The 19429-nt window shown below is 48.3% G+C and overlaps 1 protein-coding gene and 1 pseudogene across 1 annotated transcript; both read right to left on the bottom strand.

Moving 5' to 3' along the window:
- Positions 1-1626: 1626 nt before the first annotated feature.
- On the bottom strand, positions 1627-2964 carry LOC136148485 (acidic leucine-rich nuclear phosphoprotein 32 family member B pseudogene; annotated as a pseudogene).
- A 6239-nt stretch (positions 2965-9203) lies between these two features.
- Positions 9204-16551, bottom strand: DNAJB5 (DnaJ heat shock protein family (Hsp40) member B5). Its single transcript, XM_065908240.1, has 4 exons — positions 16240-16551; positions 13664-13908; positions 10043-10644; positions 9204-9903 (listed from the first exon to the last, which is right to left on the bottom strand). The coding sequence occupies exons 1-4, from the start codon at positions 16419-16421 to the stop codon at positions 9670-9672; spliced, it is 1263 nt and encodes a 420-aa protein (XP_065764312.1). The 5' UTR covers positions 16422-16551; the 3' UTR covers positions 9204-9669.
- Positions 16552-19429: the final 2878 nt, after the last annotated feature.

Below are 19429 nucleotides of genomic sequence, written 5' to 3'. Positions count from 1 at the left end.
CACATGTTTTAAGGATTCACCCATGTTATAGAATATATAAAAATTTTCATTTCTCTTTTGGTTGACATATTCCACTGTGTGTGTATATATATTATATTTTGTTTATTCATTCATCTGTTGGTGAACACTTGGGTTGTTTGCAACTTTTGGCTATTGTGAATAATGCTGCTATGAACTTTGGTGTACAAATATATGTTCAAGTTCCTGCTTTTAATTCTTTTGGATATATACCTAGGAATAAAATTGCTGTGTCATATGGTAGTTCCAACTTTAACTTTTTGTTTTAATATTTATTTTTATTTATTTATTTGACTGCACTAAGTCTTAGTTGCAGCATGTGGGATCTAGTTCCCTGACCAGGGATCGAACCCAGACCCCTGCACTGGGAGCACGGAGTCTTAGCCACTGAACCACCAGGGAAGTCCCCACCTTTAACTTTTTAAGAAACCACCAAACTGTTTTCCTCAGTGGCTGCACTATTACATTCCCATCAGTAATGCACAAGCGTTCCAATTTTTCCATATCCTTGTAAACATTTATTTTCTTTGTTTTTTTTTTTTTTAAGTTTTATTATAGTCATCCTATTTGATAGAAGTGGCATCTCATTGTGGTTTTAAAATTTTATTTATTTATTTTAAAATTTATTTTACTGTTTATTTTTGGCTGCTCAGGCTTTCTCTAGTTGCAGAGAGCAAGGGCTGCTCTCTAATTGCAGTGCACAGGCTTCTCACTGCGGTGACTTCTGTTGTTGCAGCTTGTGGGTCAGTAGTTACAGGTCCTGAGCTCTGGAGCACAGACTCGACAGTCATGGCACTTGGGCTTAGCTGCAACATGTGGGATATTCCCAGATCAGGTATCAAACCTGTGTCTCCTGTATTGGCAGGGAAATTCTTTACCACTGAGCCATCAGGGAAACCCTATACTATTTTAATTAATGTAGTTTTATGGTAAGTCTTGAAGTCAGAAAGTGTGAGTCCTCCAACTTTATTCCTCTTTTTCAAGATTGTTTTGGTTATTTGAGGCTCAGATGGTGACAAATATGCCTGCAGTGCAGGAGACCTGAGTTTGATCCCTGGATCGAGAAGATCCCCTGCAAGGAGGGAATGGCTACCCATCCCAGTATTCTTGTCTGGAGAATTCCATGAACAGTGGAGCCTGGCAGGCTATAGTCAAAAGGAATGCAAAGAATTGGTCATGACTGAGCAACTAACACTTTTGATTTTCCACCAGAGAAGCCCTATAGTCTTTTAATTGCAATAGTTTTGTGATAAGTTTTGAAATCAAGAAGTGTGAGTCCTCCAACTTCATTCTTCTTTTTCAAGACTGTTTTGGCTATTTGAGACTCTTCAAAAATCCATATGATTTTAAGGATGGTCTTTACATTTTTATGAGAAAGGTAGTTGGAATTTTAATAGAGATTATGCTGAATCTGTAGATCACTTTGGACAATACTGACATCTTAACAATGTTAAGTCTTCTGATCCATGGACACAGGATTCTGTTTATATAGTTCTTTAAGTTCTTTCAGCCATGTTTTGTAGCTTTCAGCATATACAATATTAACCTCCTTGGTTAGATTTATTATTATTATTTTTTTAATGTTAAGATTTTATTTACAAAGCTTCTTTGTTGTACAGAAAGTAAAAATGCTGTTACAGTCTTGGTGTAACTGGTAGCCACGGACAGTTGACTCACCAATCACAGCTATCCATGCTACAGCGAGTCTTACACAAAAACCTAACAACGCTTACAATTTTGTTGGGGTGAAGTCCCCAAGCTTGGTGGTGGATTTCCAAAAGGGACTAAATGGAGGAAGGTGGAATGTCACAGGAACTATTCTTTGACTCTTTGGGTGGGTGGGTGTTCTGGGGTTTGTCTCACAGCTACCTTTTTTTTTCTTAAAAAAAAAAACAAAAAAAAAAAACAGCTACCAAATCCATGTCAGCAGTCCAACCAATACTGAACAGTTCTTTTCTTTTTTTTTTTTTTACAGGTTATTGGGGTCTTATTAATCATCTTCTCCTTCATCATCTGTTTCTCTCTTCCCCTTTTCACCTTTCCCGCTTTCTTCCTCTTCTTCATCTTCGTCTTCATCCTCATCCTCATCATCTTCATCAACTTCTCCATCATGTCCAAATTCTTCTTCCTCCCCACTGACTTCATCTTCATCCTCCTCCCCTTCTACATCTTTGTCTTCATCATCATCGTCTTCATCATCAAACTCTTCTTCCTCGCAGTCTTCATCCTCCTCCTTATCATCTTCTCCTTGCTCATCATCCTCTTCTTCATCCACACCATCCACCTCGGCATCTGAATCTGGGGCTTCACGATCCTCTGGGTCATAGCCATCCAGATAGGTCAGCTGGGGCAGGAGCTTGAAGGCACTCTCTCCGTAGTCATTCAGGTTAGTAACCTCACAGTTAAACAGATCCAGGCTCTTCAGACAGTCCAACTTTTTCAAAGGTTCCAGGGTGCTGATACCTTTCAGTTTATTTCCACTTAAAGTTTAGATGTGTAAGATTTGTAAGTTTTTCTGCTAACATATCCAGACCTCCACAGATTCTATTGTCACTGAGCTCAAGCTTTTTCAATTTAGGTAGTTTGGGAAGATTTGAAACTGAAATCAAGCCTACATTTATTAAACTGAGGAACTCTAAGTTCACAAATTCAGCTGTTAAGCCCTCAATTTCCCCATCATTTGATTTGCAATTGTCCAGGACAAGTTCTCGAACAGCTGCCGGGGTCCAGTTCCTCAGCTCCAGGTGGGTCCTCCTCTTCATGTCCATGTTTCTCTCTCTTCCCCCCTCTTCAAACTTAACTTTCCGCGGCGGGGGCGGAGAGGGGAGAGGCGTCCCAGCCTGCTCAGCGAGGGTCTTCGGAAGGGGTCTGCTCGAGGCAGAGGCCGACGGCGCGGTCCTGGGTGGCCGGCGACGTGCTGGCAGGCAAGCGGAGACCCCGGAGCCAAGTTACGCCAAGTTACTAGCGGGAGCGGAGAGAAACCATGGGGGGTAAAGGGGGCTGGAGCGTAGCTCTGCCCTTGGTTAGATTTATTCTTAAGTATTTGATACTGTATATGCTATTAAAAATGGAATTGCTTGCTAATTTCCTTTTTGGAAAAAATGTTTATTTGTGGTGTATAGAGAAACACAATTGATTTTTTGGTGTTAATCTTGTACCCTACAACTTTGTTGAATTCATTTACAGCTCTACCAGCTTTCTTGTGGATTCTTTGGGATCTTCTATACATAAGATCATGTCATCTGTGAAGGGAAAATAGTTTCACCTTTCCTTTTCAATTTGAATGACTTCTATTTCTTTTTCTTATCGGGGAGTACTTCCAGTATAATGTTGAATGACAGTTGTGAAAGTGAACATCTTTGTTTTGTTCCTGAAAATAAGGGAAATGCTTTCAGTCTTTCACCACGGAGTATGATGCTAGCTGTGGGTTTTAAAATATTATTTTATATTCATTTATTATTTTGCAGTACTCTGCAACATGTGGGATCTTAGTTCCCTGACCAAGGATCAAATTTGCACCCCCTTCATTGGAAATGTGGAGTTCTTACCACTGGATAATCAGGGAAGTCCCTAGCTATGGGTTTTTTAAAACATAAATATTCATTGTCATGTTGAGGAATTTTCCTGCTATTCCTTATTTCTGAGTTTCTGGCATAAAAATACTTTTGAGATGATCATGTGTTTTTTGTGTGTGTGTTTGTTTTATCAATGTGATGTTTTACATTGATTGATTTTCTTATGTTGACTCTCTGTCTCTCTGTCTCTCTCTATATACACACACACACATATATATACACACACACATGTATATACATATATATACACACACACACATGTATATACATATATATATATACACACATATATATATGTATATATTACATATGTATGTGTGCTAAGTCACTTCAGTCATGTCTGACTTTTTGTGACCCCATGGATAGGAGCCTGCCAAGCTCCTCTGGCCATGGGATTCTCTAGACAAGAATGAGTTGTTGAATAAGTGGAGTAAGTTGCCATGCCCTCCTCTAGGGCATCTTCCTGAGAGGGTAACAGGCAGGAAGGCCAGGGGTCTTCAAACAGAGGAAAGAGGCTGCAAGTGCCAGACATTTTTATCTCTCTTACCCGGCAGGAGGAAACAAACCAGTGATATTTTTTCTTCTCTATACAAATTTAAAAGGAGGTTTCTCTTAAAATGCTGTGTTGCCATGACACCTGGTTTCACCTGAAGCTAACTACTCTCAAACCTTGAGTTAACCAATACCTTTCTTTTTCTTATGGAAATGTTGCCTTAAGCTATGACTCTATCTTCAAGTTGGTTCCCCCAAATGGCCCAACCTACTTACTCAGATTGTGAGTGACTATATAGCAATAAGTATCCTGCCTGAGGACAGCCTTTGGATTAAACCCTCTGGCTAATTCTGTTATCTTAGAACATAAATCATGTGAGTAGGTCTGGTCTTTACAAGGATGTATCCTGCCTGAGGACAGCCTTTGGATTGAACCCTCTGGCTAATCCTGTTATCTTAGAACATAAATTATGGGAGTAGGTCTAGTCTTTACAAGGGTGTATCCTGCCTGAGGACAGCCTTTGGATTAAACCCTCTGGCTAATCCTGTTATCTTAGAACATAAATCATGGGAGTAGGTCTGGTCTTTACAAGGATGTATCCTGCCTGAGGACAGCCTTTGGATTGAACCCTCTGGCTAATCCTGTTATCTTAGAACATAAATTATGGGAGTAGGTCTAGTCTTTACAAGGGTGTATCCTGCCTGAGGACAGCCTTTGGATTGAACCCTCTGGCTAATTCTGTTATCTTAGAACATAAATCATGGGAGTAGGTCTGGTCTTTACAAGGATGTATCCTGCCTGAGGACAGCCTTTGGATTAAACCTTCCGACCAACTCTGTTATCTTAGAACATAAATTATGGAAGTAGGTCTGGTCTTTACAAGGATGTATCCTGCCTGAGGACAGCCTTTGGATTGAACCCTCTGGCTAATTCTGTTATCTTAGAACATAAATCATGGGAGTAGGTCTGGTGAGGTCTTTACAACCTCCAGACAGTCTTTGGATTCATTGGAGAGTATATAACTCCATTACTAACACTAGCAAAGGGGGTACTCTTTTGCCCCCTTCTGATACCTATGTCAGAAGCTTTCTCTATCTCCTTTATACTTTAATAAAGCTTTATTACGCAAAAGCTCTGAGGGATCCAGCCTCGTCTCTGGCCCCGGATAGAATTCGTCTCCGGAGGCCAAGAATCCCACGTCTTATCGTTCAGCAACAACCTTTCATTCCTTTGGGCTTCCCAGATGGTCCTAGTGGTAAAGAACCTGCCTGCCAATGTGGGAGACATAAGGGACGTGGGTTCATTCTTTGGGTTGGGAAGATCCCCTAGAGGAAGGCATGGCAACCCACTCCAGTACTCTTGCCTGGAGAATCCCATGAATGGAGGAGCCTGGTAGGCTCCACTCCATAGGATCACAAAGAGTTGGACATGACTGAAGTGACTTAGCATGCTTGCATGCATCATATATATATATATATATATATATATATATATATATATATATACACACACACACACATCATATTTATATATATAAAATCTAGGATCAGGATCATATTAATAGAAGTTTAGGATCTCCTAATAACAGGATATATATATATATATATATATATATATATATATATACATACCCTAAAAGATTCCACTAGTATTTGTTGTAGAGCAGATTTGCTAGCAATGTATTTTTGGGTTTTGTTTATCTGGTCTTAATTTTTCTCCCATTTTTGTGGGTATTTTTGGTGATTTGATTACAGAATTTTTCTTTCAGAACTTTGAGTATGTCATCCAATGCCTTCTGGCCTTCATAGCTCTGATGAGAAATCAGCTGTTCATCTTATCCCTTATACATGATGAGTCACTTTTCTCCTGCCTCTTTCAAGATTGTCTGTCATATATTCTGACAGTTTAGTGTGTCTAAATGTGGACCTCTTTGTGTTTATCATACCTAGAACTTGTTAAGCTTCTTGGATGTATAGACGAATATTTCATTTAACTTGGAAAGTTTGGGCCATTGTTTTTTTGGATGTTTTTTCTCCCCCTTTCTCTCTCTCCTCTCTTTCTGGGACTTCCACTCTTTGTATGTTGTATAGTTGATGTTGTCCCACAGATCTTCTAGGCTCCATTGATTTTTCTTCTTTTTCTTTCTGTTTCTCACATTGGATAATCTCAATTGGCTTATCTTCAGAATTGCTGATTTTTCTTTCACCAATTCGATCTCCCAGTCTTTGCTTATCCTTTTGGGACTGTTTTTATTTATTTATTTTTGTTGCATTGGGTCTATGTTGCTGCTTATGGGTTTTCTCTATTTGCAACGAGCTGGGGCTACTCTTGGTTGCAGCGCATGGGCTTCTCACTGCAGTGGTGCCTCTTGTTGTGGGGCACAGGCTCTAGGCACATGGGCTTCAGTGATTGCAGCATGCTGGCTCAGTAGTTGTGGCATGAGGGCTCTAGGGTGTGCCGACTTCAGTAATTGCAGAATGGGGTCTTCAGTAGTTGTGGCACGTGGTCTCAGTAACTGCGGCTCCTGGGCTCTGGAGCACAGGCTCAATAATTGTGGCACACAGGGTTAGTTGCTCTGTGACATGTGGAATCTTCCTGGACCACGGATCAAATCCATGTCCCTGGCATTGGCAGACAGGTTCCTATCCACTGTACCACCCGTGGAAGTCCCCTTCTGGGACTACTTTAGAGTCACCTGCTGAGACACAGGACACCCACTCCCAACCCCTATGGAACACTGATGACAAACCTAATCAACTGTGCAGTCTTTAGCGGCTCCTTTACATCCGCAAACTTGGGGGGCCTTTTGCAGCATAAATGGAGCCAGCTCTTCTAGGGTTTCCCCTCTGCACAGTGAATCCCTTGTAGCTGCTGTCCTGGTTTCTGGTGGTTGCTCCCCCTTGGGGCCCCCTTTTTTATTCAATGAAATTTCTAGTGCCCACTCCTCTATCCCCCTCTAGTTTAAATGCAGGCTAAATATTCCCCACTGGTTCCCCAGTCCTGAACCCTGTTTTATTTCCAGCCCCCTACGTAAGGCCCACCTTCAATCCTTGCTCTCATTCTTACAACCTTCTTCTCTACCCCAGACGAGGGCCTTTGGAGTAACCTTTCTGACCCAGTATAAGACACAGTCTCTCACTCCAACTGAAATAATACCTGCTACAGAAGCAGATTGAAAATTTGTGGGATTTAACTTTTTTCAGTATGGCCAGGATACCCAGCCTTACATTTCAGTTTCCATTTTTCTCAGAGAATTTCCTATAAATAATATTTGGAACTAACTAAAACACCACCTTTGAAAGAGTTCCATGTTTAACACCAGTGGGTCCAGGCCTGCAGGATCTGAGTCGCTGGCACTGATGTGGCCTCAGGGCAACTAACAGACAAATCTCAGAAGGAATGATCATAGGCTTTCACAGTCCTCAGTGTTTATAGGTCAAAATAGTGATGATCTAAGAATGACCACAAATCCCTCATGTAACTTCCAAGAATGGCAAAGCTCAGGATGTAGGCAGAGCTGCAAGGCCAGCTTCAGGGCTTTCTCATTTAAGTGCCCCTGGCCTCAGATAGCCCGGTCTCTAAGGTGTCATAGTCTATCCCCAGAGTACTCAGTGGGGACATGACAGTTTCTGAGCTCCCAGATCCTCCATGTCCACAGGGAGGTGGGAGAGAGCAGTCTGTCTCAGGAGACCTAGATCCCAATGCTTCTGGCCTCAGGAAAGAGCTAGAATAAGAATTTAGCCCTGGGTGAAGAGAGGGACAACCCTAGGAGACCTGAATAGGAAAGCACTGCGTAGGGGATGCAGGACTAAGGATCTCCCTGCCCAGGATGGGATATTAGCAGACATTTTGTAAACAGAAGTCCCTCAGTTTCTGCACTTCTGGAAGGAATAGTCGTCACCAAAAGTACTATGAGAACTTCTCATAGGTGTTGTCCCAGGATAAAAAGCAAGGGCAGGAAGGTCCCTATTAAAAGCCTACACTTTGTCAGCCTCTGTATGGAGCCCAGGCTCAGGCGAAGACAGAGTTGCCTTCATGGCATTGGGATACTGATGTTCAGGAGGGCATGGTCATTGTAGGCCTGATCCTTGTTCTCTGGCTAGCATATCCTTTGTGGAGGATAGTCTCTATTTCTTATAATGCAGGATATTTATTCTTTTCAAATCTTTGTTTCTTCTCATAGCTGAGTGATATCTTCTGTCTTTGCTGAATTTTGGGTCCACATTTTGGAAATTTGGGAAATCTGGGCTTAGAGGAAGGAAGGAAGGAGTCAGCTTTACCTTATATTGAGGGCCTACTTGGGCTTCACAGAGGTGAGCAAGGCTCAGGAGGGAGGCTGACAGTGAACATCCACCCCCATCACAGCTTCATTGTTCTTGCTCAGATGCCATATTTTTAAAATACTTTATTTTTTTCATAATACTGTCATTACAAAAAAATACAAAAAAACTACTATAAAAACATTCAAGGGCTTGTCAAAGTGAGAAAACCTAAAAACCCCATCCCAGAACCTGTCTGAAGCAGTCTTACCCTAGCTCCTTCACTATTTGACCTTTATACAATTGTGGGAGTGGGGTGGGGTCACACAGGCATCAAAGGGCTAGAAATTCCCCACACAGCCTCCATGAAGGGTAAGAAATAAGTAGCTTCATATATCACAAAAATGGGATTTGGAAGTTTAGGGGTGGCTAGGCCCTGAGTTCAGAGGTGTGGGGAGAAACCTGTGACCCTGAATCTCTTGGTGGGGAATAGCTGCCACCTGACCCCAAAGCCCTTTTGCTTCCTGATGAAGGTTGGAAGACAGACTGTGCCCTCCACCTCTTAGCCTTAATACAGCAGGCCCCCTCCCCTTCCTCTACCTTGCACATTCCTGGGAGCAGCAGGGAGGACAGAACTTCCAGCTCTGCAGGGTCTGGGCAGGGTAGCTGTCAAGAAGGCTGCTGAGGGTCCCATTCACTTCCCTGCCCCAAATGAAAAGTGTCTCGTGCTCAATGGCCCGGTTCATGGGTTACGGACCTTCCCTTCCTATCTCAACCCTGGAGAGGCACACACAGCTCTAGGTATGTGTTTTGTGTGCAAGAATATGTGTGTGGTAACCTTGGACACTGTGGACTTGAGGGTGGGACTGGGGTGGGAAAGCAGTGTCCATTTTATCCTCTTCCTCCCTCAATAGGAGGAAGCTGAAGGGAAGGGAAAGGAGAGGTATTAGCAAAGCTGAGAGGGGAAGGAGGACATGCTATTTACAGGCGTGGACAAGGAATCTCTATATCTTCAAGTAGCACTCAGGTCATTCTCCAGCCACTGGAGTGGGAACTGGATTCAAAGGTTGTGACATGAAAATTGACCCCTGGCCTGGGCTAGCTCTCCCCACCTCCCTCCCACTCCCCCAGGGCAGCCCAGCTTTGAAAGGGGTCAGGGATAGGAACATTTCCCCTGAAAACCAGTGGCTTTTTTTTTTTTTTTCTTTTTTTGCACTTTAGAAAATGTTGCCAGTGTCCAGTGGACATCAAGCTGGGTGCACAATGGATGGGGTGAGTGTGGGGGGTATTGCTGTGGTAGACTCTGGGTTGACTAGGGCAGAGCCTAGGAACAAGGTAGGTGTTGCTTAAGGATCTGCCGTGTCTGTGGTGTTAATCTATCTGGGAACCGAACTTTGAACTCGACAATGAGATCTCCCCGCTGGGTGGGCACCTTGGGGAAGGGAAGGCCCTCCCCACGGAGTCTCTTCACGGTGCCTGGCTTGATGACATCATTGCAGGGCAAAGGGATCACTCGGCCATCAATGGTGGGAATGTTCACGGTGCAGCCGCACAGCGCCTAGGGAAAATTAGACAGAGAATGAGGGAAATGTAGGGTAGAGTGATTGGAAGGGAAGAAAAGTAAAAGTGGGGAAGAAAAAAAGCTCCATCACTCCCACCCCCTGCCCAGTAAAAACATGATCTGATCCAGGCCTCACCTCCTTGAGGCTGATCAGGGCACTGTAGAGCACGTTGGTACCGTCTCGGCGGAAGTGTGCATGGGGCTTGTCTTTGAGCACAAAGACGATGTCGGCAGGGATGTTGTCAGGTGTGGCATCGCCCTCTTTGGGGAAGGTGATCTTGGTGCCTTCCTTCCAACCACGTTTGATGACAATATGCAGGATCTTGTCCTCGGTGCGCACAGTTCGCCCATCAGGGTTAAGGCGCCGCCTTGTGATCTTCATGCGTTTGGTGGAGCCATGGTAGATTTCCTCCAGGGACACCCTCAACTCATGCACCACAGGTGGGTCCTGAACCTTGCGCCGAGGGTATAGTGGTTCTGGGGCTCGCCTTGGACCCCTACTCAGCCCATTGAAGCCAAAGCGACCAAAGGCGCCAAATGGGTCATCATCTTCATCCACATCCATGTCATCTGGGTCAAAGCCACTGAAGGGGCGAGCTGAGCGACTGCTGGCAAAGAAGATATCGAAGGGGTTGGAGCCTCCAAAGAAGGAGGCAAAGGTGGCATGGGGGTCTCCATGGAAGGTGTAGTGAAAGGAGCCGCTGGAGCCACCTGAGGAACCGCCGCCAGTCTTCAGGCCTAGAGGGAGAAGAAGTTAAGGGCAGTGCGGCTGGTCTCCGCCCCACCCCAGTCTCCTCCCCTTGCTCTCTAGCTCCCAGTTCATCAGCCTAGAGAAAGAAGTAACCTTTAACTCCCACAGAGAGGGCTGGCCTAATAGAGTAAGAAAAATCTCTGGCAAGATTAATTTCTACTTTTTTATATGCTTAATAATAATAAGGCACATCTTGAAGATCAAAGAGCCTGAAAAGCTAAGACTAGAAGACTTGTAGGATGCAGCCTCCAGCGCTGTAATCTCTTCCATCTACCTGTGACCCAAAGATGTCTCACTAAGCCTTGAATGGCTGGCCTGAGGTCATATTACAAGTCATACCTGGCTCCCAGATTTACTTATCTCCAAAGACAGGGCAAGAGGCAGTCACAAAGAATTTGACCATCCAGGGGGCTAGTAAGTGACTTGTCCCAAATAAGGTAGGGGTATCATCAAGGAGGAAGTCCCCTCTCAACCTACTTCAAGCAGTTTCCTCTTTCTCTGACTTCCACCCAAATGGGAAATCAGGAGGGCCCTCAAAAGTAGGAAAGATCATTAGCCTGGAGAAGACTTATTTCTCTACAGAAAGTTTTAAAATGCTTCGTTCCCACACTCAGGGCTCATAGTGTTGTACAGCTCCAAGGGGTACCATTCACACAAGGGACAAGTGTAGACTGTGCAACACCCTGGAGTGCACAACACCAAGCTTCCTCCCCACACCTTATGTCAGAGCAACCAAAATGCATGAATGAACTGGAACATTGCAGTGGCGACCCCAGTGACTCTCTCTGGAGGCAGGTTCTATCTCAGGGGCTCAGATTCCTGGAGGCAGTCTTCATGGGGCATGGTAGTGATGGTGATGGGAGTAGTGGGGGGAGGGGCATGTGTGGGGAGGAGTGAAGAAGGAGGTTAACACTGAGAAATGATCTAGGGTATATAGATAGACTCGGGGCTGGGGCCCAGGCTAGAAGGGACTCTTCTCTTTGGGGGCCTTTATCTTGATATTTATTGGCTGTGGAAGCCTGAGCCTGAATTAGCCTCTTATTTCCTGCGGCCACAAGAGATTTGGGTTTCATTGAAGAGGCCAAGAGGCAAGCAATTCAGTGACTTGTAACAGGTGCCTCTTCATCCTTCCTAAGACTCAAAGTCTGTTCTTTCCTTCTACTGGGGGTCTGATTGTCAGGTGAACTCAAGAAGCTTGGCAGAGCTCAGTGAGAGAAATTGGTCTGATGATGACAGGAGGGGGTAATTTCTCTGCAAGGATTCCTGCTGTACCACTACTACCCCCCTTTCAAGCTGAGAACAACTTGTCCCCAGCCAGGGTGCACACAGAGTCTATATTCACAACTGTTCTGGCTGGCTACCGGGGAGGGGGCAGGGCAGACAGAAATATAATCCGCATTTCCAAGGCTGCTTCTCTCTTCCCAGGCCCTGGATGTCTCCTTAAGGCTGTTCTGTATTCCCAGGAACCCTCCTGGGGTGTAGATTTGTGTTAGAACCAGTGTCTGGACCTAGGGCCCAAGCTTTGCCCTTCATTAGGTTTGGTCTTGCAGAAAGAAGTCTATTAGCTTCTCTGGTGATTCAATGGTAAAGAATCTGCCTCCAATGCAGAAGTTCAATCCCTGGGTTGGGAAGATGCCGCGGAGAAGGAAATGGCAACCCACTCCAGTATTCTTGGCCTGCCGAGTCCAGTGGAGAGAGGAGCCTGGCTGGCTATAATCCATGGGGTCACAAAAAACTTGGACACGATTTGGCGACTAAATAACCCAGCTCCTACCTTCTTCCTAATCATAAGGCCAAGCAGAGGAATGAATGCAGTTCCTAGACAGGTCACAGGGTGGCATGGTGTCTGTACTGCTTTCTTCTTCCACACCACTACCCCTCCCATCTCCCTATCCCAGAGAGAAACATTTCTCAGCTGAAAGAATACTGAGGATTCCAGCAACTGCCTGGTGAACCTGGGAATTGGCAAGTCTAATAGGTGAGGAGGGAATAATGGAAGGAACTTTGGCATGGAGAATAAGAAGAGAGGGTTGGGAGGACTAGGGTGTACAGAGGCTTGGGTCATGCAACACAAAGCAAGGGCTGGGGAGAGGGAAAGAACATTCTTTTGAATACCTACTCTGTGTCAGGTACAGTGCATATCATTAGCCCATTTGGAGACTAGAACGGGGAGACTGAGGAGGAGAAAGTGGAAGAAAGGTGGATCCCGCTGGGGAGGAAGGGCAGTTCCTCCCGGAAAGGAGAGGCCTCAGCTGTGACAATGTCTCTTAATATAGCCTGACAGGTGCTTGTGGCTGGCGGGTGGCAGGCGGCCCTGAGGGGCAGGCCCAGAATTAGCAGCTACATCATGCCCGTGGGATGTGCTGGGAGGAGCCGCCCTCTCAGAGGCTTTATTTGGACCTTTCCTGCCACCCTGTGCGTGGCCACCAGCTACCCCAGGGAGGGGGCAAGTTGCCAGCAGCAGTTCCCGTTCCACTCTTGGATCCCTGCCACTTCCTCGGGGAGCCGAAACTCTAACTCTGTTCTGCTGGCCTGAGGTGGGCCGCAATGGGGCAGGGCAGGGGACAACCATCTCTAGCTCAGAGCTCCAGTGGTTAAGTTCCCGGCTGCTTAAGGGCCAAACTTTTATGCTGATGATTGTAAATGCTCTGTCCTCAGAGAGCCACACACTCCCTTTCCTAACCTTCCCCATCAGCCAATGAAGCAGCAGGGACTTCAGGCAGGACTAATAAGGCTGGGAGGGAAAGAAGGGCGGGGAAGGGCTCTGGCTCTAGCTTCTCTAAGGCCTGAACTTAAGGAGGGAGAGGGGCAGAGAAAGGCAGGGAGACGGATGGGGAGCTGGGACTGGGGAGTGGGTGGTCTCCTCTTCCCTCTGGATGTCAGTGCTGGAACACTTGTGCCTCTCACCCTCTTCTCAGGCTCCAGTTCCCTGCTTTGAGAACTGGGTCACCCAGGACCCCCAACAAGGACAGACACCCAGTACCGGCTGGGGCACTGCCCTCTTACCTTCCTCCCCATACTGGTCATACAGGCCCCGCTTCTTAGGGTCGCTCAGCACATCATAGGCCTCTGCAATCTCCTTAAACTTCTCCTCAGCATTGGGTTCCTTGTTCTTATCTGGATGGTACTTCAAGGCCATCTTCCGATAGGCTTTCTTGATCTCATCCTCGTTGGCTCCAGATGGGATCCCAAGAATCTTGTAGTAATCCTTTCCCATCACAGCCACTGGACCAGCACTGGTCTCCTTGTTTCTGAAAGAAACCAGGGCTGATCCTTGATGCCACTGTTTCCTTCTACCCCGGTCCTATTCCTGATGATCCTGAAGTTCCTAAATGACTCACTGTGTAACTTTCAGCAGGTCATGCCTGTTCTGTGGGCCTCTGTCTCTCCATCAGTACGATGAAAGGTTTGGACTAGAAGATCTCTTCCAGATCTGACATTCTAGGATTCTGTGATTCTTTCCTTAGCTCCGGGGTTTTCCCAACAGGAAGCTGGGGGCTATGGCCCAAGTCTTGGGGCTATTCTAAGGCCTAGGTCCTTGGAACAGACTGAGGACCCCCACGAGCGCAGCTGAGTGAGGCGGTACCATGGACTGACAGACCCACGCGCAGGAGCTGGCCAAGATCAGCGTACTGGGTGAGGTCACCTGAGCATCATGGTCTCCTACGCCATGCCTCAGGCATGGTGCCCAGACTAAGGGCAGCTGGGGCAGTGGCCCAGGACTGGGGACGGGCCTGGGTCTTCAGCCAGATGCCTTGGCCAGCCAGGCTGAGTCAAGTGTGGGTGTCTGAATTCCTCTCTGCCATTGGAGACCCCAGGTCTTCCTACACCCATTCCCCAAACTATGCTAAGCCTCACGTGTGATTCAGATCAGAGGATGACTAACAGCCTTGGAAACTGCTGTTTCTAACTCCCTCATTAGCAGGGGGGTGACACTGCCCTTCTCCTAACCAGGGCAACAGTTTGCTTTACTCATTTCCCAGTGTCTACACACAAAACTGTTTGAAGACATGTCTGTGCCGCCTAAGCGTCAGTGTTAGTGAACAAAAGCATCCTAGGGTAGGGTCTTTTTAACCTTAGTTTTTAGGAGACAATTAGGCACTAACCAACATTTCCTCAATACCTTTTCTACCAGTTCTTCTCTCTCACCTGCCCCATGGTTTAGGATCTGGCCCAGTGTCAGGTCCACACTCCTTTGATAGTCCCTTGCAGGCTGAGTGCAAGGGCATTTGTTATTTATATGAGGGAGAAACACAGGACTCTAATTCTTTCACTCTAATCTCCCTCTATCAATGTCTCTGTGGTGGATATGAAGGAAGGGCATTTTCCTGTAGCTAGAGCTATTTGGGGGAATGGCCAGAAGCCATTCTCCAGCCCAAGTCTTGGCCAACCCCTGCCAAAGCCCAGAGTCTTTCTAGCAATGTCCTGGGCTGGCAGCCACAGCTGAGGCCTGCTTTTCTGTCTCTGACTGCTCCAGAGAGGTATACAGAGTTTCCTGGCAGGAGTAAGGGTTATAATGGGTAAGGGGAGGCCTCGAGGCTTCAGGTAGACTAAGGACAACAGCCCTAACTCCTGCCCCCACAGGGCCTGTTACAGGTGGCTGGGTTGACTCATGGTTCTGGGAGTCATCTCTCTCGATGAAGAGAAGGCTCCATTAAGGCGGGTACTCCCCCTTCTCCCTGTGAGCATGTCATGCCTGGTGGGGGGAGGCTGCAGCTGGGGGAGGCAGAGAAGAAAGAGCATCTGGGGGAGGGCAGCCATTTTCGGAAGCAGCAGTAAAAGCCGTCTGAGAGGGAGCTGGGGGTGGTCTGCCACCATCTCTGCCTCGGCCCACACTTTCTTTCCCCTGAAACTGGGAAGGAACCCTATCACACCAAGAGCGAGCCCCCAGAGAACTATAGCAGGTTTGAGGCTGAGGGTGAGTGGAACGGCTTGGCGCTGCTCTCAGCCTCCCCTCGCTGTCCCTGCATTACCTCTGCATACGGCCAGTTTCCTCCCTGGCAACCACCTGCTTGCTGTTCTAGACCTATAATTCTCTTGCCTCCACAGACATAGGGCAAGCTCTTTCAGGAATTGCCTTTTTTCTTTCCTCCCTCCTCCCCTCCCTTCCATACCCATGAGCCACATGTTGGAATGACAAAGGAACCCCATGGCGTGGCACTGCCTTGGATGGAGAGAATGAGGAGGATGTTACTGTAGAGGCAGGAGTGAAAAATGAGAACTAGCAAGGGGGACTGGTCCAGGAAAGGGGAATGGTTGATACAGAAATGAAGTACTGAGGGAGGGCGACGAAGGATGACAAGTGGAAATGTCTGAGGTGGCAAATGTGTTGCCAGTGGGATGTAAAGGGTTGAAATACTAGAGGAGGTATTTGTGGAAGATGGATGCCTGAATGGTTTGGTATAGGAGATGAATGACAAGGGGTGCAGTTCATTCAAGTGTAAGGGTGGGACAGAGGGGGATTCTTATATGTAATTGGGGATGAGATGAGATGGAGGAAGCAGATAGGCAATGGAGGGGGGATATGACATGAAGAATTTGACTTGGTATGGGTATGAGTGCCCTTCTCCAGAGGGACTTACCGAAACTTTACAAACCCATTCAGCGTCCACGCTCGAAGTTTTAAGGGCTCCAGCTGAATTTTAAACATCAAGCTGGCTAAGAAGTCTTCTCCCCAGAAGTGTGGGAAGCTCCGGAAAGCTCCTCGGGCCTGTAGTGGGGGTGCTGCTGGGGATGGGCAGGAGAGCACTGTGCGCTTAAACATGCCCAGCCCAGCCCCTCACCTCAGATCGCTCCACCGGAGCCCACTTGGAAAGCTGAAGCTCTGGAAGCCACCTCCTCAGGGTCTCGGGCACTTGCCCAGCAAGCCTTGTCCGGTGCAGCAGGAGCTGGACCTGATCCCCAGGTGTGGAGAGTGAAGGGGTAGGGTCCAGCGATCACCTGCTCTCAGGTGCAGCGAGGTCTGGCTGATTGGGAATGGCTGTATGGCAGTGTGACAGTAAGGCTGGCAGTGCGAAGAGCGTGTGCTTGTGAGTGGCAGCGTGTGTACCTGTGACAGGTGTGATTGTCTGTGAGGGCCTTAGAGGCAGTGTATTCTTCTCGTCTCTCCTGGGGAGGAGCAGACCCCGATCCCCAAGAATCTACTCAATGAAGTCACTGACGGGGAGTCTCCTCCCTCGCAGATGGGCGGGGTGGGGCGGGACAGAGCTCTGCTGGGACAAAAGGCGCGGCGAGGAGAGGAGGGGAGGAGAGGGGAGGGGGCTCCGGCGGAGGAGGGTGGTCGGTGATGTCACCGGCGCTGGCGGACTGGGCTGGCTCAGAAACGCCTCCGCAGAACCCAATGCGACCCGGCCCGACCCTCCCCCGGCTCAGAAGCTGGCTGCCCCCTCTAAGAGGGTCGCGGACATCGAGCACCTTGTAGACTCCGAGTCCCCACACCCCCGCGGCGGAAGAGTCGATGGGCCCTCAGTGTCCCGATCCCCGCTCCCACCATTAGGACCCCTGGCTTCGCGACGCCCCCATCCCCACCCCCGGGACCCTCGAGTCCTGGCTCGGCGCCCTCACCGGTGAGGAGCTGCGGGCGCCGCCGCGGTCCGTCAGACAGCCGCTGCCCCCTCCCCCGGCTCTGGCTCCGCCGCCTCCACTAGGGACAGGAGTCGCCCGCCCGCCGGCGGCAGACAGCCGGCCCGGGAACCCGCCCCCACAACTCCGCCTCCGTACTGCCCATTGCGCCGTCTGCCCGTCACTCAGCTCAGCCTCTGTTGTAATTGGACAGATTTCAACGAGTGGCTCTGTGGTAGCCGTCCCTTCCTCCGCCCCTGTCACCCGGCCACACGCGCACACATTCCGGGCAGTGATTGGTATGAGTCTGATTGGTGCACTCTGAAATCAATCAACCACACCTCTTCGCTATCTGGTCATGTCATTGGTGAAACGAACAGAGGGCGGTAACTCTTCGCGCCCTTTGATTTCATTGGTTGGTCTGTGGGGCTTAGACCCGAGTCGGGGGACAACTATTTTAGTCCAATCTCCGGTTTGAGAAGGTGGGACGTACTGGTCGCTGCTCGAATCTCGGGAGAACCTTCTGGAACCCCTGCAACGTCAAAGGCAGCCTTAAAGGAAAACTGCGCCCACCAGTTGGCGGTGACTCTGGGCATTCTTTCCTTTCTTCATTTAGGAGAGTAGGGGAGAGAATAGTGCACCCTAGGAGGTGTAGTCCTTGGACCAGGGTCAAAAGGTCATTCCTTCTTACCTGTCTTCCATTGAACCGTGAACTTACATAGCCCTGACCTGATTTAGCTTTACCTTACCGTGACCCGGAGTTGACCTGAGGTGACCTAACTGAATCTCAAAATAGGCCCCGGTAGATGTGCATAGTACTCTTCTGCTCTTTCCTTTGTAACCTGGTAGTTCTCCACAATTTTAGCACCTCCATAATTCCGTTTCTGAGTCCCTTTTTATCCTTTGTATGTTTCCCTCATTCGCGTTCCCTCATGAGCAGCCCCTTCTCAGCAACCCCCATGATACCCATTAAAGTTCTTCCTATAATCTTTCATCTTACTTCCCCTTTGAGTTCCCATTAAGGTAACACAAGTTTTAGACCCGTTTTACTTTCCCCCCTTCTTGACCCCATAGGATCTCCTGTCTTTCGCCCATGATCTTTTGCCTTACTCTATTCTTAATCCTTATTCCCACGAGCTCCCCTATCCTGGTCCCCCTTTTAATCCTTCATCTCAGCTCCACATGATCTTTCTTAACACCCTCATAATCTCCCATTTCAGTACCCCCACCCCCATTAATTCTCAGCCCCAGTGTCCCCGATGTTCAGAGCAGGCAGGGCTGCGGAGGCGGTTGCCAGCGGAAGCCGACGCTTGAGCAGACACGGTGCCTGGCGCCCACGTCACTGTCTCCCAGGCCCATCTGTGCTAGAGGGAGCGGGGGTGGAGAGGGGGTAATCCAGGGGTGAAGAGGGGGAAGGAGTTCTTGGGGGCTTTGAGGACAAAGGAAGGACCAAAGCAGAAGCTGTCACCTCTTTCCTTGTGGTTTCCCAGAGGCAGAGTATGGACACCCATGAAGTCATGCAAACTAGATGGAGCTTGAAACTGAAGCTTGGAGAGCATCAATATCTAGGACACAGAATAGAACAGGAGGGCAGTCTAGGGGTCCTAGGGTCAGGTCTGCCTATTTTCTACTATCTGGCTTTCTGGTTATCATGATGGGGATTCCGGGAATAAAGGGGTGTGAAGGAAGGAAAGGAAGTGTGGTAAGAGGAGGCAGGGTGAGGGAGGATAAGGAGAGGAGGGAGGGAGGATGGGTGACGGAGTAGAGTAGAGGCAGGAGAGAGCAGGGGTGGGGGAGGGGGAAGATGGGGAGATGGGTGAGGGAGGGGATAGGAGGGAGGGGAGATGGGTGAGGGAGGGGATAGGAGGGAGGGGAGGTGGGTGAGGGAGGGGATAGGAGGGAGGGGAGATGGGTGAGGGAGGGGAGAGAGGGGAGATGGGTGAGGGAGGGGATAGGAGGGAGGGGAGGTGGGTGAGGGAGGGGAGGGAGGGGAGATGGGTGAGGGAGGGGAGAGAGGGGAGATGGGTGAGGGAGGGGATAGGAGAGAGGGGAGATGGGTGAGGGAGGGGAGGGAGGGGAGATGGGTGAGGGAGGGGAGAGAGGGGAGATGGGTGAGGGAGGGGATAGGAGAGAGGGGAGATGGGTGAGGGAGGGGAGAGAGGGGAGATGGGTGAGGGAGAGGATAGGAGGGAGGGGAGATGGGGGAGGGAG

Source organism: Muntiacus reevesi, chromosome 17, assembly GCF_963930625.1.
Source record: "Muntiacus reevesi chromosome 17, mMunRee1.1, whole genome shotgun sequence".
Classification (NCBI taxonomy): Eukaryota; Metazoa; Chordata; class Mammalia; order Artiodactyla; family Cervidae; genus Muntiacus; species Muntiacus reevesi.
Note: the sequence above shows the minus strand (reverse complement) of the source record. Positions and strands in the feature narration are given on the sequence as shown.